The following is a 19,021-nucleotide window of genomic DNA, read 5'->3' as shown; positions in this document are numbered from 1 at the left end:
ACTAAAATAAATCCATCGCCACACACAACGAATGCAACACTTGGAAACCACACGTGACCATTGACCTTCGGACGCGAGGTAATGTGAGGAAAGACTTATCCATCACCATTTCCCAATGTTTCATTCAAAATCCGTGCTCAAATGCCACATTCACGTATCAAGTGACGACTTATCAAGCTGTCCACATTCACGTACTTGGTTGCAAGAGGGAGGCCAAAAAGAGTCAATCAACACTTGAAATGCAAGTCTCACTGCACAAACGGGTTGTCGCTGACAAAATATCGTATAATCACCCTGGCAAAATTGTCCGATGTGCTCAAGGGCATCAAAGATTTCATTGAACTTTGAAGCTGTCAAAATCGACATGTACAATGTATGGAGGGAGATGTGAGCCACTGTCTACTCTACACCTAACTACAGGGAAGTCTACGTCAGGGGCCAACCTGATCCTCCTCAGGAGCTAACTCTCGCTCTTCTGCTGCAGCGGCCATCAACTCATCGAAGTGTTCCGACTTTCCCAGAATAATCTCGACCTGCCCAACCCAAATCAAATCGTCGACCTCAGTTATTAGGTGTCCTGGATTAACTACAGAATCATCAGACCAACAAAACACCAAACGAGATTTTAAAAGCTCCAATCCACATCAACTGCGAGTTAGCGGCGAGCTGAAACTCCTTGCCACAACTAAAAGTCCACGGATTCCCCACTGGATACGAAATATATCCAAAAACTATACCTTAGCTTTTTGAATGGGCCGACCCCTGGTCTCATCTTTCATGTCCACCGTTGAGGTTAGAATTCCTGCGCACACGAACCAAACACGAGTCCATGTCAAACACACGAAGCTCGCACGCACATCTAGAAAATACAAGGTAACAATCCTGCAATACTGAACACTTCCGAGTGCAAAATCAACCGACAAATCACAGAATATCACATTTATAGCTTCCGCCTATTTACTGCAGCGTTCAATATCTCGTAAGCGCATAATTGGTTCAACTTGAAAATCTAAGATGTGTGACCCTCGAAACACTTACTCTTCTCGATTGCCAAACCGTTGTTCTTTAGTATCTCAGCCACCGTGACCACCGTAGCAATTGCTGCAGGATTGCCGTGAACGTTGAAACATCAGTGGGATCTTGCTGTCTACCTCTAATGTAATCCTCAAGCACGTCAAATTGACATGACAGACGAACGATAGCGCGCACAAACAAACTACATGTAAACCGACATTCAGCACAAAACTAAGAACCACCGACAGTGACGATGACATCCGATGCCACATACATGAAATCGTTTAAAAAACCACAGGGTATTCGAATTCTTATGTACGCACCCATTCCCAAGGCTGACAATTCCACTTCTTCATGCTGTTGCATATATCTCTGCATAACAGAGACACTTGTTGTCAATACATTGCATCTTCTGGAACCATCTGATCACCAATATCCTTCCATATTGCACGAACAGTTTCACCGATCACCTCCTCTGATCCATTCACATCTATGCTGGAGATAAACAACCACGACTATAACAGCAGCACATCCTGTGTATAATCCCTCAAAATAGGGTGATCAGCTGTGAAACAGAATGAGAACTTCGGGAGTTCTCCTAAAGAAGCCGGGTAGGCCAGCATACAGCCGGCACTCTAAGACATGTTATCCCTTACCAAACCATCGGCGCTAAAACTTGCAACATCGTCATATTAAACTACTGCTCAAACTAAGAAATTCAAAGTGATAACTCGGTCTCAAAACCACGGTAAATCCCTAGTTCAGCACTATCTAAAAGCATCAGTGCTAACAAATACAAATGAGTATTTGTATTTGTATTTGTTACAAAACAATTCGCACGTATTAGTAGCTAGGAGGGGCTGCAAACATAGACCACGTAAACCTTCAACCAGAAACACGCGCACTAGTACTCCACAGAGATGCTTTGGACAGACCACGTTCTGCCCTCGCCCTGACTCGTGTTCCGAAAGAAAGAACACACTCGAGGTTGGATGTGCAGCGCATCTATACAAATAGTCTGAAGTAGGTTCGAACTTGGCGAACTAGGAAAAGCATTACCCTCTGCGTCTACTGGCTGCGACTAACATCCTCCTAAATGTGAATCTCGTGCACCTCCGCACGACGAAACTCAAACCCCGTCTCAGACGCCAAGAATAAATACGCCTCAAGCTCCAACCACCATTACTTACGCACTATCTCCCGAACTAAGTTGCAACCATTCCACCTCATAAAGGGGCAGATGACCACCGAGTTCACATAGCTCTAAATCAATGACATTTATACCGATCGTCTTCAATCTGCCATTGAAGGTTCCAGCAGTCGACAAAACCGACCAGAATCACATGCCGAGGTTGGAGCCTGTGAAAATGGGACGTTGCTACTCAAATCTAAAAAGTATACGATCGATCCACGCCATCCCCGACCGTGAAAGACCGGTCGGAAAAACACAACGAAGATGTCAACTGGTTACCTTCGCAAGGTTGACATAAAAGAATAATGGTTTCTTGGTGTTCGAAACTTGAATCCGGTTCTTCTTGTGCGCATCATACACGCTCATATCAGCCACCCCTTCTGTTATTTCCTCCATCTTCAACCGACACAGAAAGCGTTCCCTTCAAAAACCAGTGCTAAACTGAAAAATGCGCTTCCACAGAAAGCTACTTCACACCCCCTGCATCCAACCACATACTCTGATTAGTGACCTCAAAACTCCATAGCCATGTTCAACGCTCCGACATGGAGCGGAGACGCAACTTCCATAACCACCTCAACTTCACAGGATGTCAAAAATCGGTAAGAACCGGGTCACGTAGATGTTAATTCCAGCGGCACGGCCATGTCCAGAGTCATCACACACTATCATGCCACATGTCCATACGCTACCGATTCCCTCAATGCCAACGCTTGAGCATTCGAGGCGCCGGAAACGCCCTGAAAAACTTAACATGAACTAGGAACACCACAAGATCGAACCACAAATCCTTGATGTGTGAGATTCGCTTCTCCTTGTTCCAGTTGAGTTACCGATTCAATCCATTTAAAATACTACGCCAAATTCAATCCCTCCAAAAGCAACCAAGACAAGGCTCAAGCTCGCACTTCACTGAAGCAACTTCGGCAACGTAGTCATGCCATCATGACCTTGGCTCGGGATGCTTTCCCACACAAGCTCGCTCATCGTCAAGCTACAAAGAACCGACCAAGGTACAACATCAACGAACACAAACGTTTTATATCCCGCTTAATGAGCTTGGATCCCGTTCTCCGTAAAAACTATACTCTTCCTTCGCAGAAACTTAACCTCGTAACCCTTAAATGACACCCTTCGCCAGGATTGAGTGACATGCGGCCAGAAGCGACCTGCGATTGCACTACGACAATTGTGATCAACATATGCCCGGAACTCGACCACCTACAACGCCCTCTCATGCGCTTCCGTCAAATTTTCAACCGAAAATATCAAAATGGAGGCGGCAACATGATCAACAGTGAGGTTCGGTCCTTCACGTCAGATTTCACGTTCTCGACACCAGCGTGGTCGGCTCAAGGAATCGTTCGGCTCAAAAACTATGAATATTAAAATAACAATAATAATAACGTATATATATATATATATATATATATATATATATATCTGCGTGCCATCCCGACTCAGAATCGAAAGCCTTGCGAAAAGGCTACACCCCGACCCGACACATCATAGTTGGAGACTCTCGTGTACAGCAGGCAATAGCAAGCGTGCGCGTTTTGAACAAGATATTACGCCTTTCTCGCCAAGAAGGCATCTCGAACTTCTAACAAGCGGCAAGAACATTGCACCCTCCAATCACTCGCACATTCAGCCTATCATCGAGTTGTGCTAATATTGCTATGTAGGTCGGCACCTCGTTCCTGTTGCAGAACAAGTTGCATTGCGCAGACATTGCATGGATAACTCTCGTCTCACCGCTACATCCTTCGCCAGCAAAATACCTAGCCTCTCAAGAACTCCCTACACACCAAGCTCTTCCCAAACCGCATATCCCCCGAGCCTGAGCCACCTGCATAACCACGTTATCCAAGAACTGCGCGCAAGCCAAGTGCCTCCTCTCCCGGCGCACACATGGAACCTCCCCCACACGCACCAAGACGCTGCGCACCACCACAAACCAGACAAAACCCCTCGAACCTCCCACACCTCTTCAGAGAACGCGAATAGCATCACTCCCCTCAGTCCCAATCCCTGCCAAAAGAACTCGCCGCGCCGAACGCCAATACGAAAATACAACAAAACAAACAAAACAACTAAACAAATACGCACTCCGCGAGATCCAGATCGCACCGACTTCAGCAAACAGAGAAACGCCAAACAAGCACGCATCGAACAGACAGGCGAGGCGGGCATCACCTGACGACCCGAGCTCTAGCGCGCAATCCTCCCGAGCGGCACCGGCAACTAACAGCGTCGCTCGCAACCCGAAAGCTCAGCTTAGGTCACGGTGGTGGCAACAATGCGAAATAGCGGGCGACCGAGAGAGCGTGACGTGAGAATTGAAGAATGCAGGAAGGCAGTGGTGAAAGGGCGGAAACCGTGGGGGGGGGGGGGGGAGGGGGTGAGGAGAGGGAAAAGAAAGGGGAAAAATGGGCCAACGGTAAAGCTATTCTCACTTTGTGGTGGTCGAGCGATGGCAGGACGCTTGCAACTCGACAATTCAGCCTCGACTCCTCGTCACGGCGCAACCGAATCCTCGAAACACGTCAACATGCCACTTACGAATGGAAAACTGGGGAAAACACGAAAAGGAAAAATAGAAAACGAGAGGGTATCGTATCGTCGAGTCGTAGGAGGAGGAGGAGTAACAAAAGAGCTGGGTAGAAGAAGATTTGGTGGCAGGCTTTGGCGTGGCATGCTTTGGCGACCCCAGCCTTCTTCCACCTCTCCACCCCACTGGGCTAGGCCAAGCTTAGCAAGCTAGAAGCTCCCAGAAACACAATTCCTCTCCTTTTGCTGCTCTCAGCTCCCCTGATATCCCTTCCCCCTGCTGGCTGCAGCATAGCATAGCATAGCATGTTATCCTTCTTGCCCAAGCCCAAGCCAAAGCCACGACAAAAGCAAACGCTCCCTCCCATTATTCCCTGCTTCTAAGTTACACTATCACATGACATGGCTTTTTCCCATTTGCATTCTCCTCCTTGCTTGTGTTGCTTTTTGAACCTCCTTTTATTCTCCTTTTCTCTTCTAGCTCCAGGTGTCTTTTGACACATGGAAACCACTCCCAATGTACATACACTCCAAAACAATCAAACAACATTTGTTTCCATTATATTCTTCCCCAATCCAACATTCACACTTGCCACCCCAAATTCCACATTGTTCAAAGACACTCACACCTTGGGTTGGGGATGTAAATAGTGTAAGAGAACAAAAATAATGGTATTATGGACTGTGTTTAAACAATATGTATGCACAAGAATAATTAAAGCTAGTTTGATCAAAATGTATCAAAAAGATATGTAAATAGTGGATGCTTTAACAACACATGCTTTGAACCACATTTCTCACTATGTTTGCATTTATTAATTCTTCAATTCTTTGATATTGCTTTGTTTTGAGCTATTTTGCACTTAGTTTTGACAAGTTTCATGTTAAAGTCAATAGATCACTATGGATGTTTGGTAAATACTTTAAAAGGCATATACACTACTTACTGTGATCATTTTCAGTTGCAAAAGAAATCATCATTTTCTTGAACAATGATTGTATATATGCATATGTTTTTTGAAAGTTTCATGAAGCAAAACATTCACAATTTTGTTGATTTGATGTGCATAGTCTTGACCAAGTTAGAATGTTAAGGTCTTTCATTTAATTTGGAGTTTAGACACTTCTTCAAAGGCATTCCACAGCCTAGGTTACTTTTGGTATCATTCTAATAAAACATTGCATTGAAATTACCATGAGCATCAAAGTATGAGATGTTGCAATGAAATCATGAACAGTAGTGATAACACAAACAACCAAATGTTTTTGTTTGAATCATTTGTAAAAACAGTCAGCAATGAGTACAATTCATGGAAATGAAGAGATATTCCTCCTAATTGTGTATAACCATGTAAGTATGTTGATTAAAATATGATTGAATGTTGTTGACATTGTCATGATTCATTCAATTTATGCATCAAAAACTTGGATTTGCTTGAAAAATGGTTATGTTTGACTGGATAACTTTATACTTTGTATGTCAATTACATGGGTGTGTTTAATTTTTTTATTTTTTATAGAACAATACTTTGAAAGAGCAATAAATAACAAAAAGATCAAGTTGTATTTTAAATTGTCCTTGCACACTTTGAATTGAATGGACTTATAAACAAGTTTTAATCCTTGTCAATGTCATACTACTCACAAATTGGTGCTTATGATATACTAATGATGTAGTGATGTAAAATGTGATATTCTTATGTCACAGTCAAGAGACTGTTGATGGTTAAAAGTATGCAGTAAAGTGAATGTAGTGTTAAACAAAAAGAAGTCAAATAAGACCATAACTTGATTCTTGTTTTTGATGTCATGAACCTTAACAAATAGTTTCTGGAAACTTGTTTCAGGGCATACTTGTTTATGATTTTTTTTTTTTTTTTTTTTTTTTTTTTTTGAGGTGAGATGACAGAAGATATTCACAATGCATATTTTATCACTTTTTATAAGATACTGAGAGAGCGTGACCTAAAAACATGATTGTTTAGTATTATTTACATGGTGCACAAAACAAGTATTGAGTGTTCATGTGGGCAAAGATGAAATTGTGTAAGCTCAATGGTTTTGTAAATTTTTACTGGTCATGTGGTTTTATAGGAGATAATGTTAAACTATTTTGAAATGTAAAATATGTGTGATTCTGAGCTTTGATCCTGATAATACGGGTGTCAAACTAAAGTTGTTAGATGTACAAATAGTTTTTGCATTGTGGCAAATAGATGCTGCATTTTCTTTACAAGAAGGAAACATGCTAAATTTCTATTACATGTATGTATACACATTTTGCAATGATCAAATGAAGCTATGTTGATTTTGGTATTGATTTTTGAGTTTTGGTGAGATTTTGATAACCTAAACCATCTAATCAGTGTATCAAATGATCAAATAGATGGAATGCTTCTAAGTGTTACAAACAATAATAATTTCACCAGGAAACTGATGTGGATTAAAAGCCCAAATGTATTTTTCTTGTGTATTTTTGGTAATGACTAGTCTTAGTAGTATGTGTATGTGGGTATTTGTGTTTTACATATTCCCAAAGATGCACATGTACATTGTGAGATTACCAAAGGTTTACAAAATTGTTAGAATTTATCAGAAATTTGGTGAGATATTTTGATTCGAGATGATTGAATTTCTATAGTATTAACTTTTGTTCCTGTGTGCCTCAATGACAGTGACAGAATGTTTGAAGATAATAAATCCAAAGTTTTTACCACAATGTAGCAGAATTGTATGTGATTACCTGCATAAAATTATCAATGAAGTGAGTTTGTTACCAGGAACAAATTTAGACATTTATAAGGTGGAATTTGTGTTTTATTTTTGTACATTATTTCAGTTCCAAACTTGAATTTGTTGTGATTAGGAAGTAGGAAATGCATGAAGAGAATTGTAATAAAATTATGCCTACCTGAAGTATTGCAAGAACTGGTCGTGATTGAATTCTGATCTATATTTTTATTATATTGATTTGTTTTTTTATTTTTTATTTATATGGTATCTCTATTGACATCTTGAAAAGTATCATAGTTCATTTTTGTATCAATTTTCACCTCTTTGCTCAACTTCACATGTTTTTAATCAATTGTTAAGAGTAATAAGATGTGGAGCCTTGAAGTTGTCCCATAGAACTATTTAAAGAGGGCCCCATGTCATAGTAGTCTATGGTAAGATGCTTGACTTTAGCACTTTTTTAATGAAATGTAGGTTTAATTTGCTTTCAAGGTTTGTCAGCTCAACACATTTTACATAAACAGATTAGAATTGTTGGTTGTTTTTAATTCGCCTTACACTTCACATCCTGCGTCTGGATTTGACACTTCAAAGTGTGTTATGATACCTGATAGTAGTTCGAAGTTCATGCCTTCAGACTTCATCGTTCGGTTGCCAGAGGGTAGTAGACCGGTCACCAAGGCACTAAGGGATGTGTGTAGTTACCGAGGCACATGGTCATAGGTCCATTTTCCTCACACTGAGTGGGAAGGGCAGATCTACAGTATGATCCACACCCACTGTAGCTTGACAGAGGCGAAACGGAATAGATACAGTGCCTTGCGCTGACTGGACGTCCACTTGGATGCAAGACCCATCCACTTCCACGTCAGCTATGCAGCCAATGGTAACGAGCCACGTCACAACCTCGCGGCGGCTTCGAGAGACTCCACGTGGTCCGCGGATTTGCCGAAGGACGTTGACATATCGAAGAGGGCGTTGACATGTCGCGGGGGATTGACTCGTGGATTGCAGGAATTGAAACAGAACAATGGAGGGATAGAAAGAGAGAGCAAGCGAGAACAGCTGACGGGGGCAGTTAGGTACCGAAAGTCTTGCAGGAGCAGGCACCTGTAATCGAAATCGTGTAGTTGCTTGCAACAGGAGTGATAATTCAGGAGCAGCAGACGATGTGGTTACCTTTACGCAATTTAACTCTTGCAATTAAACCTACACGAATGCACAGTTGCAGTGAACCTCTTCGCAAGTGTTCAAGGAGCTAAGTACTTCATGGCAATTTCAGTCTATGCTTGGCACTACGTTTCATGGCTAAGCACCTCTGCGCTCATCGATGCGGATCACTGTCGGGTTCCGTATTCGGAACAAGGTGTGACCTGGTCGTAACTGCTGTTGTTTTCAACTTGAACTGTGAGTGTTGTGTGGTTTGTGGTACTGCATAAATATGTTCTTGCTCGACTTCGTCATCAGGTAAAACATCATGTAGGGTTTGATTTTAGAGTCTCATTCTGAAGGCTATAAGTGCACTGATTATCCAAGGTGGAATAACCTCAAGAGTGGTTAGGATTCGATTATGTTTTCTAAGGCCAATTAACAACTCAGAGGAGATTACAAGTGATGAATTTGTACTCTCCGTTGCACATGAAAGTCAATCCAGCTTGTCAGTTTCGCTGTAAGTGATCTTCCGTTACTGTTCGAGTTCACAGAACAGAGTAGTAAGAATGTAATCGCTCGAATAACTTGAACAAGATTTAGGCAGAGTGCGTGGGTTAGGGATTGGAGCCATTCACGAGCCCAAGTCCGAAGGTGTGCAGCTCATCGAACCTTTTTGAGTAAAGAATGAGCTTCAACAATTCATGACGTCAGAGCTAATGGCAGAGACAAATGGTAGAGATAGGGAATAGAGGCATACATCATGATTTCCTGAGCCAAAACTGCGATATGCTGCAGATTACAAAATAGCGTTCAATGAGACGACTTGAAGCGCCGTCTGGATGGGAAAGCACTGCAGATGCTCATCAGCCACAACGATTTGTGAAACTTATAACATAAACGTTGATGAACAATGTCTGCACTGATGTCTGCAGCCGAGGAGGCTGCTACTCTAGCAGATCCAGCCTGCGAAGATGCTCATGCAGAAGCAGTGGAGTGAGGGATGTCGAGGGATTGACAATTCTTTGAGGTTTTTGTGTTCATACTCTTGTGAATAACGAGTTTGGTATTCAACATTGAACGTAATGCTGTACATGTAAACAATAAGTTTTTTAATCAAGTTAATTTTACAGAAAAGCTTCAACTCGTTTTGTAATATAAAAATGCAACAATAAAGATATTTAAAATATGTTCGTGTTTTATCTGAATAATCTAACACATTAGTGGAAATTAATTTAAAATTATTCAATATACTAAGCAAAAAATATTATTGATTATTTTATATTTTTTCATTATAATAATATTTATTCTTGATTTTGTCATTTTTGATATGATGCTTTAAATTAATTAAGTTTAAATAACATCAATCATTCTATACAAGTCAAGTTTTGAATTATTTTTAATAAAAAATGTTTAAGCTTATCTAAGAAATAACTTCTAGAAATGTTCCATTGTGTATATTAATGAAGACCAAATGTGATAATTTTAGTTCAATATGATTTTTTAAGAGATTATTTTGTAGTTATGTGACTAGATTGTTTCCTGTTGTATTACAATTGCAATCTTTGATTAGTTCACTAATTTAATTATTAATTTCAAATAAATATCTCTTTTACCTTTAAATTTTGGTTTAAGAATATGGCAGGTTATGGTTCAATAACATACCACTTGCTTTATTATACAAAGTACAAAAATTAGAAATGATACCTATAGAACGTGATTTCTTTCACAACAAACCTTTGTTCATTGCATGTTTCATTACATGTACACATTCAATATCATATAGATACTACTAGTCAATATTTTTTAAACCACATGGTCAACTTTTTGCTTTATTCTAAACCAAAACTTTTTACAATGAAACCTATAGATAGCCACATATTTCCACACAAATAATAATCTCAATAGTGATTTCAATAATATGATTATTCTTATTATTATTTCTATGATATTTTCAAGATTACAAATGATATTCATGTGGATCAAATTGCCATGCTAGTGTGGCACTAGCAGCACAATGGAGACGCTAACGTAGGTGAGCAATGTGACAATGAGGTCATGTGTTGCAATGCCACTCCCTCACATGTCACGGCCATAATCATGTAAGCTAATAATTACATATAGAAATAGGTAGAAGTAAGTAAAAGTAGATAAAAGTAAGTTAATTCTATAATATTTAATATAGAAGCTTCTTAGAAACTTCTTAGACGCTGCTTTGACTTCATAGGTGTCTTTAATTGACTTTTTGGATTAGAAACGTGGTCAACAAGTTGGCCATGTGCCACACATGTTGTTAGCTTGAAGATCAAGCTAATTATGTGGCCCACACGTAGAAAAACTTGCCTTGTAAGTCAAGGCATGTGTCCTACAAAGTCAACACATATTGGAGGTCCTATACAACGTTGCCACGTAGCTCCTAATTAGATAGTATATATAGAGACAAGAGTGAAGGCTTCTTCACTCTTGTCAACTCCTTTCTTGCTTCTAGTCTAGTTTCAAGGGTCTCTAGTTTTCTTGTCTTTTGGCAATAGCCATTCCAGTTTCTATTTCAATATATATACTTATTTATATATATTTTGTTACCTCTCTTTGAGTGAAGGCTCGCTTGTCTGAATTGTTTTTCATCGAGTTCTTGTCCTTGACAGATTGACAAGAGTGCATTTACAATATAAGAGCTTTGTTTTTTCTTGAGTAAGAGTGGATTACCCCTTTCTCTTGACAAGACATAAGCATATTGGAAGTTTGCGGATTACCCACTTCTAAACTGATATTGTTCTTAGTATCTTCTTTGTTATCAAGTCTTTCTTTTCTTTTGTCTTGAGCAGTATCAAACAAATTTTTCTTCTTAGTGTTATTATGGCAGAGCTTATTGAAATGAAGAGTGCAATGGCACAAATGCAAGAGCAAATGAGGGAGTTAATGCTTGCAATGCATCAACTCAATTCACCAACACAGGAAAGAACAAGAATAGCAGAAAGTCGAGATATAGAGATGATCGGAGCTGCTTAACATCTACAACAAATCAATTTCCTTCTCTAATTGTACAACGACCTGTAAGCACTAGAGAACCAAGAATTGCCTTACCCGAGAAATTTGAGGGTACGAGATCAAAGTTTCGAGGGTTCATCAATCAAGTACAATTGGCAATTGAACTTCAACTGCAAAGCTATCCAACTCCAGGATCACAAGTCAGGTTTATTGGCACTCTACTTTTTGGTTCTGCATTATCGTGGTTTTCGTCTTTTCTTGAACAACGAAATCCAATATTGGACAATTTGGAAGCTTTTTTGGCGGAGTTTCGATCTATGTATGGTGAACACGATGCAACTCGTGTTGCAACAAATAAGATCCGAATTCTGCGACAAGGAAATCGCTCAGTAACAGTATGTGCTTCACAATTTCAACAACTTGCAATTGACATCAAGTGGGATGATGCTGCACTCATCAGTCAATTTCTTTATGGATTGCAATACAAAGTAAAGAAATTGATGCTCAACTTACCTGATCCTCAAACTTTGAGTCAAGCAATCGATTTTGCGGTAAAATGTGATAATCGACTTTTCGAATTTCGATCCGAGAATCATTCACGGGATCCTCAACGTTATTACTCAATGGCAACATCAACATCTTTGCCAAACGTACATTCGAAAGTAGAAGACATGCAAATTGACGCGGTACATTTTAAATCCCTAACTGAGCAAGAAAAGATTCGTCGTCGTCAAGAAGGATTATGTTTATATTGCGAAGAACCTAAGCACACTGCTCAACATTGTCCAAAGAAACGACGCAACTATAAAATGAGGGGTACGACGGTCAAAGAAGACAACATGTCGGAAAACGGATTCGTCCAGCTACAATAGGGACCGTGCAGCTGGAACCTTGTACAATTCCTAATGAAGGTCCTATCCTCTCCTCAGAACCCTCTCCTTGTTTTATAATAGACTTATATTTAGGACCTAAGAATTACAAAGCCTCTGCTTTATTAGATTCGGGAGCCTCAGCATGTTTTTTAGATGAACAATTTGTTAAAAGTCGTAAAATACCTATTGTACAGAAACCTAAACCAGTACATGTAGAAGTCATAGATGGTCGTCCCTTGTCTTCTGGAGATGTCACTCATGAAACTCATCCTATAAAAGTAACAATAGACGGTCATGATAGCTACATAGCTTTTAACATAATTAAATCCCCGTCCAATCCAGTTATTTTAGGTTTATCCTGGCTAGAAAAATATAACCCTCGAATAGATTGGAATTTGCGTAAACTTGACTTTTCCAAAAGCGTTATTAATAGTTCTACCAACCAAGTAAAAAATTATAAGTTTAGTATAGTAAAACCCGTACTGATAGGTGCAAAAGCATTTATACACGCAACAAAAGAAGGATCAACTTTTGCTATTTATGCTGCACCTATTTCTGAAAACGTAAAGACTTCAAGTGACATTCCAAGTCAATATCAGGAGTATCAAGACGTTTTTGAGAAAAAGAATGCAGATATTCTTCTTGAGCATCGCCCATATGATTGTTCAATCGACCTCAAGGAAGGAACTCAGCAACCATTTGGACCAATTTACAGTTTATCGCAAGATGAGATGGCTGAACTCAAGACATATATTGACGAGAATTTAGCGAAGAATTTCATACGCCATTCAAAATCTCCAACAGGAGCTCCAATTCTATTCGTAAAGAAAAAAGATGGATCTTTACGAATGTGTGTTGATTATCGAGGACTCAACAAGATCACAATCAAGAACATGTATCCATTACCTTTGATATCAGGACTCCTTGACCAGTTGAATCAAGCTAAGATCTATACAAAAATAGATCTAAGAAGAGCATATAATCTAGTACGGATCAAAGAAGGAGATGAATGGAAGACTGCGTTTCGAACCAGGTATGGACATTTCGAATATAATGTCATGCCCTTTGGACTCACGAATGCACCAGCTGCTTTTCAACATCTCATGAATGATGTATTTTGTGAATTCTTAGACAATTTTGTCGTCTGCTATCTAGACGATATCCTGATCTATTCTAAGAACGTTGAAGAACATGAAATACATGTTCGTCAAGTATTACAAAAACTTAGAGATGCAGGATTCTATGCCAAGATAGAAAAGTGTGTATTTCACACTACTCAAGTTGACTTTTTAGGATACATCATTTCAAATGATGGTCTCATGATGGATTCTAAGAAAGTCCAAACAATCGTGGATTGGAAGATTCCAAGGACAGTAAGAGATGTTCAATGTTTCTTGGGATTTGCGAATTACTATCGGATCTTCATCAAAGATTTCTCACGAGTTGCAGCTCCACTTACACGCTTGACTAGTAAAGATAAATTTCAATGGAATCAAGAAGCGGAAGCAGCATTTGAAGCCTTGAAGACATCGTTTGTCTTTGCACCAGTCTTATATCGTGTTGACTTTTCCAAGGCATTTTTTATGGAAACAGATGCATCAGATTTTGCCTTAGGTGCAGTTTTATCACAAATGGGATCAGATGACAAACTTCATCCGATAGCTTTTCATTCAAGAAAATTCTCAGCAGCCGAGATCAATTATGAGATCCACGATAAAGAACTTCTTGCGATCGTGGCTTCCTTTCAAGAATGGCGTCATTATCTAGAAGGCGCTTCTAGTCCAGTCACTGTGTATACAGATCACAAGAACCTCGAGTATTTCATGGCAGCACGCGTGTTGAACCGGCGTCAAGCTCGTTAGAGTATGTCTTTGTCAAGATTCGAGTTCATTATCACTTATCGGCCAGGAAAACAACAAGGTTTGTCCGATGCCCTATCTAGACGTTCTTATTTTGCACCAAAAGAAAGAGATGCAGCTTTTGAGCAACAAAGAACGGTCCTCTTGAAACCGGAGCAATTTCATCTCCGAGCAATGAAATCAACATTGACTGTTGATTCAACTTTTCTCAAGCAAATCCAGTCCAGTATGTCCTCAGACCCTCTTGTTTATGATATCGAGAATAATTCTTCCAAGTCTCATGATCCTTCTAAGTTCGAGTTCAAGAATAATCTATTATATTTTGAAGGACGCCTATATGTTCCAGAAGGAGAAGCACGTTTACGTGTTCTTCAAGCACGTCATGACTTTCCAATAGCAGGGCACTTTGGATATAATAAGACTTTGGAACTCATATCAAGAGATTTTTGGTGGCCACAAATGTGGAAGTCAGTCAAAGACTTTGTACAATCATGTGATATTTGTTCAAGATCAAAAATTCCTCGTCATCGACCTTACGGACTTCTTCAGCCATTACCTATACCAGAACAACCATGGACTTCTGTTTGTATGGATTTCATCACAGATCTTCTAAGCTCAACATCTTATGATTCTATATTTGTGATAGTAGATCGTTTCACCAAGATGGCACATTTTGTGCCATGTACAAAATCTATCACAGGTGAAGAAATAGCTAAGCTTTTCATTGATAATATCTATCGCTATCATGGATTACCTAAAGATATCATATCGGATAGGAGAACTCAATTTGTGTCAAGATTTTGGAAGACTCTTTTTAAGATTTTAAAAGTGGACGTAAAGCTATCTTCGGCTTTCCATCCTCAAACTGATGGACAAACAGAGCACGTAAACCAAGTCTTGGAGCAGTATTTAAGGTGTACTATCAACTACCAACAAGATGATTGGACAACCTTTCTGCCATTGGCAGAGTTTACTTATAATAATATTGTACATTCTTCCACGCAACAAACACCTTTCTTTGCCAATTATGGCTATCATCCACGACTTGATACTTTTGATTTTTCAAAAGTTGATAATCCTGCAGCAGAAGATATGGCAAATCGGTTGTCAGAGTTACATGCAATAATGAAGACGCAATTGAAGGAAGCTCAAGAACGACAAAAGATAAACGTAGATCTATATCGTAAGGAGCAACCACAACTCAACGTGGGTGATAAGGTATGGCTACTTCGTCGCAATATCAAGACTACTCGACCTTGTGACAAGTTGGACTATCGTAGGCTTGGCCCCTTTTTTGTTTCTAAACAGATCAACCTAGTTGCATATCGGTTACATCTACCGGAGTCAATGAAGATCCATCCTGTATTCCACGTGTCTCTTCTTGAACCATATAAGATAGTGGATATACAAGGAAGAAGACAAATGCCACCGCCTTCTATAGAAGTAGATAATAATGAAGAATTTGAGGTGGAAGAGATATAGACTCAAGGCGGCGTCGAAATAAGTTGGAATATCTTGTTCATTGGCGCGGATATGATATTAGTGAATGCACATGGGAGCCATCCAGGAATCTAATAAATACATCAGCTAAAGTCAAAGTTTTTCATCAACGACATCCATCAAAACCAAGATGAAAATCTCTCTTATAAAAGAGACAAGATTGAGGCAAGATAACATTCAATTTCCTATCCTTGTTTGTAACTTCTTTGCATTTGTGACGCTAATTAGATGGAGAGCCAACAACCAGCGGATTCAACTCAAGAACCTTCGTTTGCTGACCTGTTGGACGAGACATTACGATTGTCACAACCTTCAAGACGACGCAATCGAGATGAAGAACTTCAAGAACGACATGTTCTACCTCGAACAGATGGTGAGATACAACGCGTTTGGTATCACGATTTGAGAAGGGACTCTCGATGTTTGGTGATTTTGTTAGAGGTAGGAACAACTCCTGATGGTGTTTCGAATATTCTATTCAAAGGAAGTTACGAAGGCCTCAACAATGATCAAATAACTGGGTGGTCTAACCGCACTGGTATGGGACACTACCGATGGTTGAGAGGCCCTATCAATCATCTTCGAAGAGAACAGAGATCAGAGTATGTGGTGAATACAATTCGTCGTATCATAGATTTCCTCAACATATGATGACCGCTCCTCGTGGAACTCATCTCTAGAAGGGGGGGTAATGTCACGGCCATAATCATGTAAGCTAATAATTACATATAGAAATAGGTAGAAGTAAGTAAAAGTAGATAAAAGTAAGTTAATTCTATAATATTTAATATAGAAGCTTCTTAGAAACTTCTTAGATGCTGCTTTGACTTCATAGGTGTCTTTAATTGACTTTTTGGATTAGAAACGTGGTCAACAAGTTGGCCATGTGCCACACATGTTGTTAGCTTGAAGATCAAGCTAACTATGTGGCCCACATGTAGAAAAACTTGCCTTGTAAGTCAAGGCATGTGTCCTATAAAGTCAACACATATTGGAGGTCCTATAGAATGTTGCCACGTAGCTCCTAATTAGATAGTATATATAGAGACAAGAGTGAAGGCTTCTTCACTCTTGTCAACTCCTCTCTTGCTTCTAGTCTAGTTTCAAGGGTCTCTAGTTTTCTTGTCTTTTGGCAATAGCCATTCCAGTTTCTATTTCAATATATATACTTGTTTATATATATTTTGTTACCTCTCTTTGAGTGAAGGCTCGCTTGTCTGAATTGTTTTTCATCGAGTTCTTGTCCTTGACATCACATCAAGATTCTAGCAGCAAGACGGATAATTTGTCATACTTGATGAGTACTATGGTGGGAGTAGAATTATCAAGAATGAATTTGAATTCTAGCATGGTCGCGAGGAACCAGATGAGATGAGCCAAGATGGTATTGATCGTTGCTGATGCCTATGACAACATCTTGACACTCATCTCCTTTTCTACATTGTACTAATCGTCTTTGCGAGTGCTTTCAAAATATTTTGGAACCATGGAGAATTGAAGCGCTTGTGGGAGTATTTATTTTGTGTGAGTATTTATTTTTATTGGGTCTTGTAAAGCAACAAAACTTGTCACAGCCTCTTGTTTGTAGGTTGAAGCTAAGATAGCTGTGAGCATAGTTAATGCATAGTTAGTGAATCTGATTTATTGAAGCCATAATTTGGATTTTGATTATTGTCATGGTTTGGATTTGCATAGAAGTTTTAACAGCCGTACAAGTTTCAGTTGCCAATGTTCCTCTTTCCTTCCTAGCTTGTTTCACTATCTTATATATGTTTTTTTCAATGCCTTCACAATTGCCTTGTTTAACCAAACATGAAGAACATTGGTTTCTTTCATTGTTGTTGTTGCTACAGTTGTATTTCTTACTGTTAAGGTTGTGATGATGTGGTTGGATATCGTTACCAATATAATTTGATTGGAATATTGTTATCAAATTGATTACAAGATTTATTTGTAATATAGCAGAGCTCGTAAATCTGCATTGTCATAGTACATGTTTTTCTATTTAAAAATTCATTGGATACTTGGCTGTAGAGAGTTTATTTTTGGTTTAATGGCTTCTTACTCGACAACCAATTTATCTTCAATAGAGGGTCAAAACAAAAAAGTAAGAAAAGAAATTTATATAAATTAACCAAACAAAGCTTTTATATATCATAAGCTTTTGTATATAAATTTTATCTATATAATCCAAGAAAAGTCTTTATATTCTTAACTACACCTTCAACTTCTTGAGTTTACCAAACTATCTTTTACTTGATAACTACAATTAAAATCACCCACCTTAAATTTTATTTACAACAATCAAGAATTATCGAAACCCCATGAATACAATAACTGCAGTAGTAATAGCAACCAACAAAAGTAACAATAACTAATGTTGGTAACAGTAATTGACTTTGGTAATAATAACCAGTAGTAGTAACAATAATATATAGTAGTAACAGTAATCAATAATCAATAACAGTAACCAATAAATAGTAACAATAACCAATAGTAGTAATAATAACCAATAGTAGTAAGAGTAATCAATAGTAGTAATAGTAATCAATAGTAATAACAGTAACCAATAGTAGTAATAGTAATCAATAACTAGTAACAATAATCAATAATCAATAAAATAATCCCTTCAAAATTACAGATCTTCAACACTCATTATTTTTCTATTTAATGGTTTGAATGAGCTCAATATTTTTAAAGAGCAAGATAATACTCTTAACTTCTACCACACAAAAAATCAACTATAAATTTGTTATCAAACTCTAGATATTGTTTGTTCAGTAGCAGATTTGGTATATATCACCTTTGCAAACATCCGTATACTGATTTCATTATATCTCACTTATCCAAAACTGAAATGCCACAAATCTTATATATACAATTTAGTAACATGAAAATACACATTTTTAGAAATATTTAGCCAAAATCTTATCAAATTATTGAAGATATAGTTCAAAACACAACCATTAGTAATTTGAGTCACTTACTCTCGTTAGATTCTAAGCCATGACTTCAACTTACAATATCTCTTTTGTTTTGGATTAAAATTCATTAAGCAATATATATAAAGAGTAGTTGACAAAGTGTTCTTTCCAATCCCAGTTGGTGATCTCTTATTGCTTTTTGTATGTGTGCATTATATCCAAAAAAGTGACAATTGATAC

At 38.6% G+C, this 19,021-nt stretch overlaps 1 protein-coding gene across 4 annotated transcripts; it reads right to left on the bottom strand.

Moving 5' to 3' along the window:
- Positions 1 to 281: 281 nt before the first annotated feature.
- LOC112290063 (uncharacterized protein At2g34160) lies at positions 282 to 5,025 on the bottom strand. 4 transcript variants are annotated; one of them, XM_024536016.2, is made up of 7 exons: positions 4,403 to 4,528; positions 3,115 to 3,375; positions 2,486 to 2,686; positions 1,338 to 1,386; positions 1,039 to 1,101; positions 738 to 802; positions 282 to 533 (listed from the first exon to the last, which is right to left on the bottom strand). In XM_024536016.2, the coding sequence occupies exons 3-7, from the start codon at positions 2,600 to 2,602 to the stop codon at positions 432 to 434; spliced, it is 396 nt and encodes a 131-aa protein (XP_024391784.1). In that variant the 5' UTR covers positions 2,603 to 2,686; positions 3,115 to 3,375; positions 4,403 to 4,528; the 3' UTR covers positions 282 to 431. The 4 variants fall into 4 exon arrangements, with proteins under 4 accessions (XP_024391784.1, XP_024391782.1, XP_024391783.1 ...); XM_024536014.3 differs by lacking the exons at positions 3,115 to 3,375; positions 4,403 to 4,528 and adding an exon at positions 4,663 to 5,025; XM_024536015.3 differs by lacking the exon at positions 3,115 to 3,375 and having other exon boundaries at positions 3,900 to 4,528.
- Between the last annotated feature and the right edge of the window lie 13,996 nt (positions 5,026 to 19,021).

Source organism: Physcomitrium patens, chromosome 12 (assembly GCF_059467195.1).
Source record: "Physcomitrium patens ecotype Gransden chromosome 12, ASM5946719v1, whole genome shotgun sequence".
Taxonomy (NCBI): Eukaryota; Viridiplantae; Streptophyta; class Bryopsida; order Funariales; family Funariaceae; genus Physcomitrium; species Physcomitrium patens.
Note: the sequence above shows the minus strand (reverse complement) of the source record. Positions and strands in the feature narration are given on the sequence as shown.